Raw genomic sequence first — 14,044 nt, forward strand, 5'->3', positions numbered from 1 at the left:
AGAGCTGCTCTCATTCCCAAGTTTGGCCATTTTTAGTGGGCAGTAATCATCCCCTTGGGTGACCTTATCGCCACGACACCGCGACCTACGAAGCTGCTTGCTGGATACAACCTTGGATTCAAATTGAGATTTAGGATTTAGGACCTAGATACACATATACAAATATATACATATACACACACATACACACATATAGATACATATACATCCTAATTTATAGAGCGCTTTCACAATAGCTGCACCTGTAACTTCACATAATAGTCAACACTAAGCAAAATAATAAACACAACAGGAACATAAAAACATGAACTATTGCGCAATCTTAACGACTTTCCCCATGTAGTATACGATGTTTGAGTACAAGACAAACACTTTATTTGATATCTATGTATATATCCATATTTTTTTGGGATATTCATTCCATCATAACATTTGCATTGCAGCCATGACAAAATCTACCAGTATGCAACATGGAAGAATTTCTCAGGGAAAAAAAAGTACAATTATAGCTCTTGCGTTGATAAATATTTCAACGTGGACGATGCTTAATAATGAATTTCAATGTCCCAATCCCCAATATCAGTTTACTACTTGATAATATCAATGTTTAATGATGGCAACAAATTGAAGAATGAGGTCAGGTAGCCTTACATACTGAGTCATATGCTCGGTGGAATTCCAAAAAAAAAAAAAAAAGTCTAAAATGCTCGTCTTAAAAAAATATTTTTAAGCTTGGCTAGATTTGCAAATTATTTATTTGCAGCTTGACACAAGGCAATACTTATTGATTTAGTAGCGCTTTAACAACAGTTGTAACAAAGCGCTATCTACAGCAAACTCCACAATAAGATATCTAAACATAATAACAAAGATTTTTATTTAAATTAAATAATGCCAAATATATTTGAATAAATAAAAGATATTGACAAAAAGATAAAAGCACCGGATGCCACCAATATAGTGTCAAAGACAGTGCGCTTCAATTTTTTTCGCAAAACAAACATATTTCACTTATACAACAATAACCACGCTTGTCTCTTTCTGTCAGCATAAAAAACAGGATCCCGACAGACGCCTGTCAATCATTTTCAAGAAAAAAAACGTTTCACGGCCCAATGATTCATTGTTGTGAAAGTGGTGATAATGTTATGGCAAAACTACACGTCTTTAACTCTCCCCCTTCACCATGTTCCTTCTAAACACACCATATTAAGTGGGACTTGGAGAAAATGGAAGCAGCTGAGCCAATCCATCGGCAGGAAATGAGAGCCCCCCCCCCCCCCCGCCGTGCGTGTACCCCGCGGTACGACAGTCAATGATGATTGATTACGCCCTCGCAGGCGTTCACCTCATACACGGCGGGCAACTGCTAGTCTACCGTCACACAATTCGGCTTCATCCCATTCTTCCAACGCAGAAAGCAAAGAGTGCCACTGAAACCAGTGCGGCAAGAAAAATGAACCCCGAAGGGAGTCGGGCAACCTTGTGGAATGTCCTGATGAAGGCCATTTCTAAAATTCAACAATTACAAAGAAAAAACACTTGGGAACGAGACCGGTTTGTACTGCGGGGTTAAAAGGTCGTGATGGGAAAATGAAGCTTCACAAAGCACTTGTGATCGTTTTTGGATGCTCTATGTGGCTCTCCGTCCTTGAGCCATTTGAAAGGCGCTTAGAAATAGAAAGATGCAGTGAATTTTTCAGACATTTCCTTTGCACTAATCTTTAGCTTGAAAAGTGCTTCACGAAGCTTCATGAGAAAACAAAGCTTCGCAAAGCACTTGTGATCATTTTTGACTGCTCTATATAGCGCTCTTAGATTAAATATGCAGGGACATTTTCAAGACGTGAAGCTCAATGGGAAAACAAAGCTTCATGAAGCACTTGTAAAAGTAAAGGTTAGTGCAAAGGACATGTCTTCAAATTTCACGGCATCTTTAATCCAAGATTGCCATATAGAGCAGTCAAAAACGATCACAAGTGCTTCGTGAAGCTTCATTAAGCTCCCCATCACTAATAGAAGGTCATGCATGAGTGTAGGTGAAATAAGCAACACCACAATCTCAGCCGGCCGGAAGGATCTGAGGGGCAACGGATTCTTTGATCGTCCCAGATACTCTGATGAGTTTTTAGGCGGATCATCTGAAGAGGCGGACGAGAGTGGTCATGAGAAGTGGGGGTGGGGGTGGGGGGAATCCCAACAGAATCTTATTAACGACTTAATTGGGAGAATGAAGGCAGTTCCTTTGTGGCCTTCTGTTGAAAGACGGAGACAAATGAGCTTCTTGGAGCGCATCGCGGCAGGAAAAAAAGTGCCGAAACGTAGCAAGCGGGACTCCGGAGTGATCAAATAAGAAAATCTGCGCAAACGGTAGCGCAAGCGGTAGCGCCAATTTATTCAGGAATTGAAAATATGACGTCGAACGAGCGCCATTCCCAAACTTTACCTCAAAGAAAAATGGGAGCGTAGCTCGAGTTGAGCAATAAAAAAAAAAACAGGATATAACATGTTGTGACCTCTGACCTTTCACGTCTTCTTGAGTTCTTGGGCTGGTCCGGCAAGAAACTTGCAAGTACATTACCACCACCTACTGGTAAGGATGGCGAACTGGGTGTGCCCAAAAATTCTTGTTGCCCTTTTTTTGGACAAAATTAGTCCAGTTTGAATTTCCAATTTTAGAGCAGATTGATATTTTTTGTCTCTCCTTATCCCTCTCTTTTGGCAACATTTGCTCAGTTTCAATTTCCCTTTTTAGAGTCGATTTAGATATTTTTTGGTTTCTCCCAATTCCTTTTTTTTTATGTATGTATGTATTTGAGGAGTTGATCAATGTCGTGGCAACTCTGCATTCCCAGCTAAAACGACATTCAACAGGAGCAAAATAACAATTCTGAAAAGTAATCAGTCATTTCTTCTTCTCCTCATATTGGATCTCTTTACGATAATGAAGGTATCAAGTGCAGCGCTAATGGTCTTTTGATCGGTCGCACGTCGCGCGGTGATTCGTCCTTCAAGGGATCTTCAAGTGGCGCCAATTAAAGCGGGCAGGCCTTATTCAAGCCGCTTGTAGATCTCGGCAGCGACGGCGACAGCGACGGCGACGGCGACGTTCATCAGTGTTATTTCACAGAGCGCCGAGTGATCAGCGCCTTTTCACAGCCCTCGTATCAATTCTCGCTTGCCACTACTTTCACAATAGCAGGCCGAGCGACTAAATCTCACAAACTCTCCCGTTATATGTTGAAAAGGTTTCCAGTTTAACCCTTTGGCGCCATCCACTGTAGTAAGCGGCAAAAGGTTAAACGCCGTACGTCCATTGAATGTGAGAGGCCTCCATGCGGGGCTCAGGCGAGGTGGAGGCACGTGAAGCTCTTGAAATGCATTTGCCGACAAGGCCGTCGCGGCCTCCGTCCCGCGTGTCAGAGTTCAAATTCCCCGTTGCTTTGCTGCCTTGCCATTCCCATTCAAGGAGGACACTCGCAGACCAAGGCTCAAACGCGCAGATTGTCTTTGATTTCCGGGCAGGGCGCGCACTTTTCATGAAAGCATTTCGTGAGCGCTTCTCGGAAGCGATGCCCGCCGCCCTCCGCCAAGCTATTTATTGAGACTTTATGCAAATTTAACTGATACTTGAGTAAAATACAGCCTTCTTGATTTGAAAACCAGGCCCCTGGACGTCCCACGGTAGTACAAGGACCAACACCCAGAAAACAACACAACGTAGACATTTTAGTAAACCCGCCAGTGAGCTCTTCCTGTGCCCAAGGCTAATTTTCTTAAATTCCTCAAATTGACCCCCAGACTTTCTGCGCTTCCACTGTAGGCCTTGCGTGCAGCCAGCTAAGCGTACCACAGCATGAAACTTTTCAACATGTTAACCGCTATTCTATCTATTGTGTATCACGCTCGCGCGCTAAAGATCCTGGGTCAATTCCCCAGCGTGAGAAAAAGAGCGAAGAACGAATCCGAGTGGAGTCGTCTTGGAGTCATTGTATGATGCGGAAGCTGCAGAATGTTGGGCGGAGGCAAATGAAAAAGCAGCTTGGGAATGCCGCGAAGGCGCACAAGTACGGGTTGGGCTGGCACCTTTTCTTGAATTGGAAATCCTGCCGCGCCATGTTGCTTTTCATCCAATCTCGTTGTCATCTAACATTTATTGCGATGCACGATGGCACGTCAACACGGAAATACAGCCCAGTAGATTTTCATTGTTGTCCAAAAAGTGCCGCTCATTTTGGGCATCCGTGGAAGTAATGAGCTGGCGTTAAGTTCCAGCATCATGTTCTCGGATGAAAATGTCACGGCGCAAAGGTTGCAATGGCATTTTACAGCTCAAAACAACATCCGTGAAATAGTACAGGCCTGCTATTATATATTTGACACGATCCAATTGCTGAACAAATCGGCTCTGATGAAAGCCTTCCGAACCAAATGGAAACATATCAAATCAGCACATACAATAGCACCATGTGTACGCAGACGTTCAAACAAATCCAGCAAGGGAAAAGAAAGGCGGCTTTTGTCGCTGTACAATTCATGGTGATCCACGATCTGGTTTCTTTCAAAGCTGCACGCACGCACGCCTCGTCGGATACAAACGAGTGTTTGACATCCACAACAAGCCTGTGCGCTACTGGCCATGGTGCTGAGCACAGAGATAGCTAGCTAGCTAGCTAGCCAGATACATACTGCACTTTAAAAAATTATTTTGGATGAAAAATAGTTCCTTATTTGGGCAAGCTATTAAAAATGGACACAGAACAAATATAGATAAATACACAAATAAATAAATAAATAAAAATGAGTAAAACCAGTAAAAATAAATGTTAATACACAAATAAATCAATTAATAAATAAACAAATACCTATATAGATAAATACACTAATAAATCCACAAATACATAAATTCATACATACAGTACACACATTCTGTCCATACATACATATTGAAACAAATAAATTAAAATAGATATTTTCCTCCCGTAAATGCATCGTGCTCTCTGCGGGGGTGCACGTAAAACTGCTGGTTGTAATCTGGGGAAGTATGGTCATGAATTCTAATCCAAATAACACTCAAGAACAACAATAAAAAATGGACAATACCACAAGTTATTATTATTAAAGTGTTAACCAGGTCACCCCAAGCGCCCGTTATTCGATTGGCCGATGCCAGGAACATTGAATAACGTTTCAAAAAGTCACAGGAAGTGTTCGAGATCAGGGAAAAAAGATCGCAGATAGCGAAAAAGCAAACTTACGAGTGCCATCAAAGCGCGTTGCTATGGTGTCCAGAAAGGTGTTCTGAGGTGCAAGTAATCCCTTCATCACAGGCATTTTCCCTTCTTGCTGTCCCCATCAAAGTGAGCGAAGAGAAGTCGTCCGAACGCGTCAAGTGCACCCGCGAAAGGGGTTTGTCGTTTTCTTGTTCTTTTTTGGACGCCCTGTGTGACGCTCACGAAGTCTCGATCGTTCGATGGAGGCGCGCTTGCTTGGGGAGCTGCGCCTTGTGAGGTTTGGAGCTTCGTTCAGGAAAAGCCGAGGTGGCGAGGCGAGGGGCGGCGACGTACTTGCCGCCGGGAACGTAGTTGGCTGGGGCTGGAGAGGAGCGACAGCGGCACCGGCAGGGTGACGGACCGCCTGTCAGCGGGTGACATTATTGTCACGCGGCTTCAGTCGTCGTCTATCAGCAGCGTGCAACGCCGGAAGACGGCCGTCACTGTCACTTTTCTCAGCTCGCGCACGCATTTCGAAGTCGCCAGCGAAAAACCCTCGATTGACACAATCGAATCAAAGCCACTTTATGAGGCACCCTACCTACAAACGCCCAGTTTGGAGGGCTTCGTTTTCAAACCGAGCTGACTTTGGACGAAGGCGTCGGGGAATCAAGTGTCCGCCGATGACTTCCGTTGAAGACGGATGGCTGGCCGGCTTCTCAATAGATTAGTGTTGACGGCGCCGCTGTCAACGAAGGGCTCTCGTTTCAAGTAAACACACCTGCGATCGGGTGGACGGTTGCCGGATAGCGCGCGAGCCGCGAGCGCCATTTAGAGACGTCAAGAAACGCTCCGGGAGTGAAACAACGCCCTCTGGTGGACACCAACGAGCGGTGCCGGAAGAACATGCGATTCCCAAGAAAGGGGAATGAGCTTTGGTACCTTACCTAAAGTTACCAACACACACACACACACAAAATAAATAAATACATTAATAAATGAGAGAGAGATGAGATTAATAAATGATTAAAAAAATTGCTAGATAGCTAGCCAGCTAGACGGATAGCAAGCGAGCTAGATAGCCAGCGAAGGAGCTAGATAGCTTGCTACCTCGATATCTCGCTAGCTAGCTAGCTAGCGAGATTAAATAAAAACACTACTTTGCCTTCATTATTGATTTTATATTTTTTGAATAGAATGCGGTCCCATACTGATGCTAACATTGTAAACTGAATACAGAATAAATAAGTACAACGTTGGATCCGAGTGTAGAATGTTAGAACACTGACAGGCGCAAAATTTGGCAACTGTTTGAGCGATGAGAGGCGGAGACGAGTGACATAAGTCTATTGTCCATTGGCCAAGCGGCATTCATAACAAAATGCACAAAGTGAAAAGTTGCTCCTTGGCGTCGCTATGACGAACGTTCTTGTCAATCAGCAGAGAGTCAAGTCAAAATCAGTTGAAGCTTTTGCCGCGCTCACGAGGGCGACGCGAGCTGCTCAAAGTACCACCGCTGCGCAGGACGCGTGGGCCCCGACCCGGTCCGACGGGAAGCTGACGTCCATCTTTCACAGCTGAGATTGGCGACGGAGCGACCGGCCGCTCGTCCGGAGCCGATCGGAACGGTGCCCGTTTCAAAGCCACCTCCGGGGCTTTGGATAAACAAACACGCCTCGACATTCCCGCGTTACCTCGATGAAGATCCGCTGGAGCTTTTGGCCGATTGGCATCTGACACCGGGAAAGGACCGCCCGCCCGCCCGCCCGCCCGTTCTCCTGCGGCGCGCCCGCCCGTCCGAGTTGAGATGGCGGCGCCGTTGTCACCTTTGCGACCTCCGTCTCGCTTTGTGGCGCGTGAGTGAGTCGTCGCCGCGGTGACCCGACCGCCCGCGCCGCCCCGTGAGGTTCTTGACCGCCACGTTGTACGGCTTGAAAAGGATGTCAATAGTCGAGGTGAGGGATGAGCGGCGTATGGCGAAGTAGCCACCAAGCTAGCTCGCTAGCCAGCCGGCTCGTGAGAACTGGACGCGGTTGCAACGACGTTGATTTTGTCACAATGGAAAGTCGTCAGTGACTTGAGTCCGAAAAGTGAATATCGCGAGGGTTGGGGAATTGGAATGAAAAATGACAAAAACCCTGGCAGGCACCGCAGCGGACACTTCCTGTGGCGAGTTCACTTTTCTTGACGCAAGTGTCCAGAAGAAAAGAGCAAGAGGAAGAGGCCGCGCGCCCCTCTGGCTCCTCGTGACTCCCTAATGAGGGATGAGATGTGCCCGGTTAGCGAGCGTCACATGTGGACGTGCTGACCAGCGGCAGATTGAATTAGCGCGCTCGCTCGCTAGCAGGCAAGCAAAGCGCACAAACAGGCAAAGCGCGGCGGGACGAGCAGCGACAACATCCACGCAAGCGCCAAAAGGGGACACATTGACGCTCATCCTTTCAAAGGAAGAAAATGGCTGGGCTAAAATATCTCTTTCTTCTGGCCTGCCTCTTTTCTTCTGACCAAGCGGAAGGACGCAAAAGTAAGATGGAGAAAGGAAACTTTGTTGGGTTGCCACGTTTGAACAAAATGCCTTTGTTTGTGCCAATCTTATCCATTTTACTTGCCGTGATGACGTCCTCCGTCCGGCTCGCCGTCTCATGAGTTTGATTAGCCAAGTCGTCAGCGGTGAAATTTGACTGCATACTTTCAAACTCCTGAAAAACAAAAAATAGATCATAATGTGTCAATCAAATTGCAATAGCCGTCGTCTTCCGCTCAATCCGAAAAGCCGTCACGGTCCCACAGCGAGCGCATTTAGCAACGTGGACAGAAGACGTCGCCACACCTGTCCAAGTATTTTTGTCAATTTGGAAATTCATTAACTCATTGACTGCCAGACGATGTGCAAAAAACACGTCCAGTCCAGTGCCGGGGTTTTTGCCATTGTCACACGAACTCCAGGAATCCCACAGAAGATTGAGGTTTAGGACGACCTACACATTCAATGCAGCGTAAGAAACCTTAGACTCTCTTCTTTCATCAGAAAAAAAAAAAATTCATTCCCAAATTAGATGCCGTCTGGAGTTATCCCAGCTTGAAATGGGGGCAGCTGGACAAAATACAAGACAATTATCGATTGCTATAGCGCTGAAGCTGTAACAAAGCGCTAAAGTGGACAAAAAGCAAATGTGGAAGGGAAAAAACCATTGCCAGAGGTCTGACCAGCACTTTATCGGCACCCTGCCTGAAAGCAACCAATTTGGTTGGCGCTCCACCATTTCCCTAATAAATTCCGCAATGGCAGTGAATGAGTTAATTTAGATAATTAACGCCTTAATTCCTGCCATCATAACCCCATTGCACTGCAGATGAACATAAAAAACAAATATATACACACACAAGTATAAATCGATGAAGTTTTCCGCCGCGCTTGCGCAAGAGGCGGGATCCAGCCCGGACCGGATAATGCCAACTTGAGCTTGAGCTTGAGTCTTTGTCTTTGTCCAGCATATGCTGACATGTTCCCCCACAAGCACGGCCCCAAAGCAAAGTCTCCACCGGCCATCCCGGGCTGGACTCCCGACAGTCGCCCGTGGGACGCTGACCTCTACCCGCCCATCAAAGCTCAAGCCGGAGCAGGTGAATTTCCCGTCGCTCCGTTTCCTCTTCCTTTTGCTCAACCTTTTGAACGCGACAGGAGGCGAAGTCGCGGTGCGCCTAAGCGGCGACGGCCCGGCGCTCCGCGGCTCCGTCATCACGTTCACGGCCGCGCTGGCGTTCCCGCCGTGTCAGAAAGAGGACGACGGCGGCCAACCGCCGCGGGACGAGCGCCGCGACGACGGTAGCGAACCCTCACGCGCCTTTTCCATCTCACATCGGATTCGCCTTCAGTCGTCTCGCAAAGGACACGTTGACAAAGTCACGGAAGGAAATGAACTAAAGAGACGAGCGGCCACTCTCGCAACGCCGTCTTGGAGTCAAAACAACAACAAAACACTAAATCACAAATAACGTGAGCGCACAAAGACAGTCGTTCAATCTTAAGCACTTTCTGCACCCTCCTTTGTCGTATGAAGCGCTTCTTAATGAACTAGGAGAGGAGCAAAGCGTCCTTTTCACCAGTGGATCAGAGACGTCACGGTGAAATGCGCACCACTGCTACAAGCTAAATGTGGAAAGCAAAACACCGAGCTGTAGCATCCCTTGACCAAAAGATTGTATCACGACTCCGAACCCGTGTAAATCCGCTTCAATTCCAAGCCGCGACAGTTCCGCATACAAATCAACCTTTCCGCCATTACAGCCGCAAAAAAAAAAAGTTACAATTGCCCCAGAGCTGCCCCAAAAAGACAAAGCTAGTGCTGCTCGCACTAGCTGACGGCTGCCTACGCGGATTGAATTTCTTTTTTTCCATATTCAATATTGAGATTTTTTTTTTTTTTTTTTTTTTTTTGGGGGGGGGGGGGGCGCACTCACAGCACTCGCACGTTTTGTCTTGATTGCAGCAAAGGGACAAGCGCCTTCGGGTTACGTGGACGACTGGACGTCCTGGATGGACGACTACGGCTTTGTCAAATGTCCGGACGGCAGCAAATGCAACGCCTTCCCCGACGGGAAGCCGTTTCCTCAGAGCGGCGACCGGAGGCGCAAAAACTACGTCTACGTCTGGCACGCCATGGGTGAGGGAGGGAGGGAGGAGCCTCCAAACTGACTCTTGCATTCATTTCTCCACAATCCTCTTTTCCAGGCCAATATTTTGAGAGTTGCGACGGCCACTCGTCCAGCCTGAAGCTCAACACCTCTGGAATCCCTCCGGGAGCCGAGGTCATGGAGGTCATGGTGTACCGCAAACGCCAGCGCAGGAAATACACTCCCTTGAGTACGGACAACATTGTTTTCTACGTCACGGGTAGAGTATACTCTTAGTTTCAACATTTTAAGCATGATTATATCATCTCCCCCCCCCCCCCAAAAAAAAAAAAAAACAACAACTGCAACCCGTAAGAGGGAGCATTATCATCCACTGGCTGCAAGATTTTTCTTTTTAATCTCATTCACTGCCATTCATGAATTTATTTGGGAATTGAAAAGATGACGGAAAGCGCCATTCCCAAATTTGTTTGGCTTTTGTTTTTTCATGCTTGGGTGCCGATCAAGCGCTGACCGTGGTGTCGAGACATTTTGCCCCTCAAAGTGTGGGTTTTTAACAATGAAATGTGGCAAAATGTGTCCACGGCCGCTCGCTAACCTGATGTTGTCCGTGTCAAGATGCCATCCCAGTGGCGGTGGACATCTCCCAGAAACGGCCGCTCAAGCGCTCGGCCGAGCGCGTGTTCCTGCGAGGCGAGGACGTGATCTTTCAAGCGCACGTCCACGACCCCGGCGGCTACCTGAAGACGGCCTCGTCCGTCGACTACACGTGGGACTTTGACGACGGCGACCGGGCGGTGAGCCAAAGCCAGGTGGCCACGCACGCCTTCGGCGCGCCGGGCAACAGGAGCGTCAAGCTGGTGGTGGAGGCGGCCTTCCCGGCCGAATGTCCGCCTCCTCCCGCCACCTCCGCGCCGACGAGTCCAACCGGTAAAAAGACTGTTAAAGGTTGTTAGCTCAATATTTCAACAACGCTCCGACTGCTAATAATTGGCTTTGGCGCTCCATTTCTCCAGCGGCCGTGACGACGAGCCCCCAAAGTGAGCTCAGAAGTTGCTCCTTTGTACGTACCTCAAAGATGGCCGCCGCTCCATTGAATCCACGCCTCTTCTCGCAGTGGTATCCGGCTCTTCTCCCGTCTCCGTGACAACCACGGAAGTCCCGCCGTCCATGGATCCCGGCGCGACCCCGGAGTCGACCCCTTCAGCCGCGGCCCGAAACGAGCGCGTGCTACGGGGCGACGCGTGTGTCCGCTACGTTCGCGGAATCTTTGTGGGCAACATCAGCGTCATCGGTGGGTGCGGCGCAATCGGCGCTCTTTTCTCATCTCAAAGTCAAAAGAGAAGCGGCTTGAAGTGCAAACGGCATTTGAAGGTCGTTTTTAAATGCTCACAAGCCGCCATCTTATCTTGTTGTTTATTTTTTACCACGTCAAATAATCAATGCGGTGGCGGGCTGTGCATGTCACTCGTAGGCCTTCAGTAGTGCTAAGTCTAAATCAATCAGCCACTAGAGGGTGCAGTTAGCCAGGAAATAACTAGACAAGGAAACTTAACAAATACTGTCATGACATTTTTACTATGAATGTAGGGATTCATAGTCATAACCTCATAAAATTGGAACATTATTTGCTAGCTTCTGCCCTCGTTTCAAGTAGTGTATTTTGTCCAGCTGCCCCCATGTCAAGCTCATATAACTCCAGACCCATATCCTTTGGGAATTAACTCTTTTTTTTTCTGACGAAAGAAGAGATTCTAACTTTTCTGACCCTCAATCGAATGTTTAAGTCCTGGAATTCCAGTGACAATGACACAAACCCTGGCACCGGAGGACACACCGTGAACGGCTTAAGGTTTCGTCCCAATTTGGACTCATTGAGTGTAGCTGAGCACTTTTTTTCCTGATCGATCATTGCAACAAATTCCCCCCGGCAGAGCCCAAACGTGCACCGCAGAGCAAAGGCAACAGCCGAATTGTTGACGTTTCAGCTGCCAGAGTCACCAAGACTGACATCAGCTTCCTGGTAAAATGTCTGGGGAGGTAAGTACACGACAGTAATCCCTTGCTACTTCACTTCAGTACTGTACCTGTAAATATACTGTATATTGATAGTGGACTGATTACTATATCGCATTCGAGTTTTGTACTGTACTACTTTGCTTCTTTATGCATGTCATGTACTGTGTTCCACTAAATTTGGCCTCAGAATTATTTTTTTGGGACTCATACACATGTAAATTAACCAATATATTTTGGAGTTCGCTACTTGACGGTTTTTCATCTATAGCGGGTTGTCCCGCTTTGCATTAACCGCGAGGAACGGGGGATTACCGTATTGTCATGAAACGTTGTCGATTCCAAAGGGTGGTGCGCGGGCTCCCCCTAGTGGCGCTCACCGGAACTACTGTCCAAATATCGTTCAGTTGTATATAAGTTAATTAATTTTTCTTAATGTATTTATTTAAAATATATAACAAAATAAGTAGTAAAAATCTTATAATTGCAATTTAGTAAATACTGTTTTTCATACATGTAAGTGCAGTGTGAATGTTCAAAGTGGCCATTATGTGACTGACAGCGGCTTCCAATAATATGAAAAATGCTCGTTCAAGTTTGCTCGAACTCGCCTTCAGCGTCCCCACCTCGGCGTGCACTATCGTGTCGGACCCCACGTGCACGTCGGTGCACGGCATCGTGTGCGACGACCTTCCCCCTTCTGCAAAGTGCGAGGTGAACCTGAGAAGAACTTTTCAGGAGCCGGGGACCTACTGCGTCAACATTACCTTGCGGGATTCTCATACCGCGACACTGACCAGCACGACCGTCACCGTCAACAAGTTGCAAGCAACCCCCGGTGAGTGCAACGGAGAGCGTTAGAGTCGAGCCCCTTGTTTGCAAAACCTTCGTAGACTATTTGGTTTTGTTTTGTTTTGTTTTTCTCGCCAAGAGTCCAATAACCCTCATACGATTGAGGTGATCCTTTCAACAAGCGCCGTCCTGGGAGCTTTCTTGGCATTGGTTGCATGTGTCGTTTACAGGTAAGTCAGTCTTCGCTTTGGACATCCCGTGTCGTAAATAACGTTGAAGTAATCAAAAATGTGCGGAAAGACAATACCTGAAATCAATCTTGAAGAGTTCGTCAAAAAGAGACTGACTGGTATATTTGTCCCTGTGTTATAGAGAACGTTGTCAATGATCCAATGTATCACAGTTTGTTTCATAATCCCCACGTGTGCCCACAATGCGCTAGCTTGTTTTAACAGTAAAGGGGGAACTAAGAAAAACAGTTAACAACAAATACATTAACTCGGCAGTAAAACTAGCCCGCTTTTATCCATCTCGGGTGCGACCGTTTTGCCATTAGCGGTCGACTAAATATGACGTCGCGCTTCCTCCGGTATCAACCAATCAGTCGCGGATCCGTTTGTCACGTGTCAAACGAAGTAAACAAGTCAGCCGTGATTGGTCGTTACCCGCGACGCCATTTTTAGTCCACAACAAGGGCTAAAATCTAATCGCGCTACGCTACGACCATACAAATAGATGAATATTGCTTCAAAGAATATCGATTCAAATTACACATAATCTTAATATTTAGACAAGAGGAGGCGTATAAAAAGTGGCTTTGTAAAAGGCAGGAAAAAAGCTTGACTTTTGCGCGTACGCAGACGCTAAAAGGGCAATGGTGTAGTCGTCGACTGGTGACGAAGCCGCACATTTGTTTTTCTTCCCAGACGCTACAGGGTCTACCGGCCCATTCGTCGCTCGCTGTCGGAGGATACTCGGAGCGGCGACCGCGCCGGGGTTGCTGGCAGAGCGATGCGCCTGAGGGAGGCGCTCTTTCCCGCAAACGAGGAGCGTCATTACCTGTTGACCGAAACGCACCAACTTTAGACACCCCCCTCCCCCCCGTCATATAGCAGTGACTGGCGGTTCATGGTAGTAGATCCAAGTCATATTCAAAAGAAAGAGGATCCAATACTCTTAGAACAGATGTCAGAGAGAAAACCACGGTGCACGCTAATCTTTTTTTTGCAGCAACGCGCGATGCGATATGGTGTTTAAAAAGTTTCTAACAAACGTGAAGCAGCCAAGCTTGAAATAGCAATTACTTTTAAGGCCTTACAGACTCTAATAAAAAGCTGTCAACTAACTTCATTCGTGTCCAAATAGTTTCATGAGTAGTTTCACGCTTG

General features: G+C 47.2%; 3 protein-coding genes across 5 annotated transcripts in view; 1 reads left to right on the plus strand and 2 right to left on the minus strand.

The window, feature by feature from the left end:
* Positions 1-10,585, minus strand: part of kcnh8 (potassium voltage-gated channel, subfamily H (eag-related), member 8) — a 28,635-nt gene extending 18,050 nt beyond the window's left edge. The window contains exons 1-2 of one of the 2 annotated variants that reach the window (XM_088986946.1): positions 10,447-10,585; positions 7,823-7,912 (exon numbers count right to left, since the gene is read on the minus strand). Coding sequence is in view for 1 of the 2 variants with exons in the window: in XM_088986945.1 (XP_088843071.1) it covers positions 5,259-5,334 (76 nt within the window). In the remaining variant the exon portion in view is untranslated. Of the gene's footprint in view, positions 1-5,258; positions 5,399-7,822; positions 7,913-10,446 lie in introns of those variants that run through there. The other variant, XM_088986945.1, reaches the window with a different exon arrangement.
* The window catches only part of ago2 (argonaute RISC catalytic component 2), a 70,103-nt gene continuing 62,091 nt past the window's right edge, over positions 6,033-14,044 (minus strand). The window contains exon 20 of the mRNA XM_088986954.1: positions 6,033-6,160. The gene's annotated coding sequence lies outside the window, so the exon portion shown is untranslated. The remainder of the gene's footprint in view (positions 6,161-14,044) is intronic.
* gpnmb (glycoprotein (transmembrane) nmb) lies at positions 7,598-14,006 on the plus strand. Of its 2 annotated transcripts, XM_088986960.1 has the most exons (12): positions 7,598-7,737; positions 8,706-8,837; positions 8,896-9,039; positions 9,704-9,877; positions 9,946-10,107; positions 10,467-10,778; positions 10,865-10,888; positions 10,966-11,142; positions 11,783-11,888; positions 12,482-12,702; positions 12,796-12,886; positions 13,583-14,006. In XM_088986960.1, exons 1-12 carry the CDS (start codon positions 7,668-7,670, stop codon positions 13,740-13,742), a joined length of 1,773 nt encoding a protein of 590 aa, XP_088843086.1. In that variant the 5' UTR covers positions 7,598-7,667; the 3' UTR covers positions 13,743-14,006. The 2 variants fall into 2 exon arrangements, with proteins under 2 accessions (XP_088843086.1, XP_088843087.1); XM_088986961.1 differs by lacking the exon at positions 8,896-9,039.

The sequence above is a fragment of the Hippocampus bargibanti genome, linkage group LG20, assembly GCF_051943395.1.
Source record: "Hippocampus bargibanti isolate YZ-2025 linkage group LG20, ASM5194339v1, whole genome shotgun sequence".
Lineage (NCBI taxonomy): Eukaryota > Metazoa > Chordata > Actinopteri > Syngnathiformes > Syngnathidae > Hippocampus > Hippocampus bargibanti.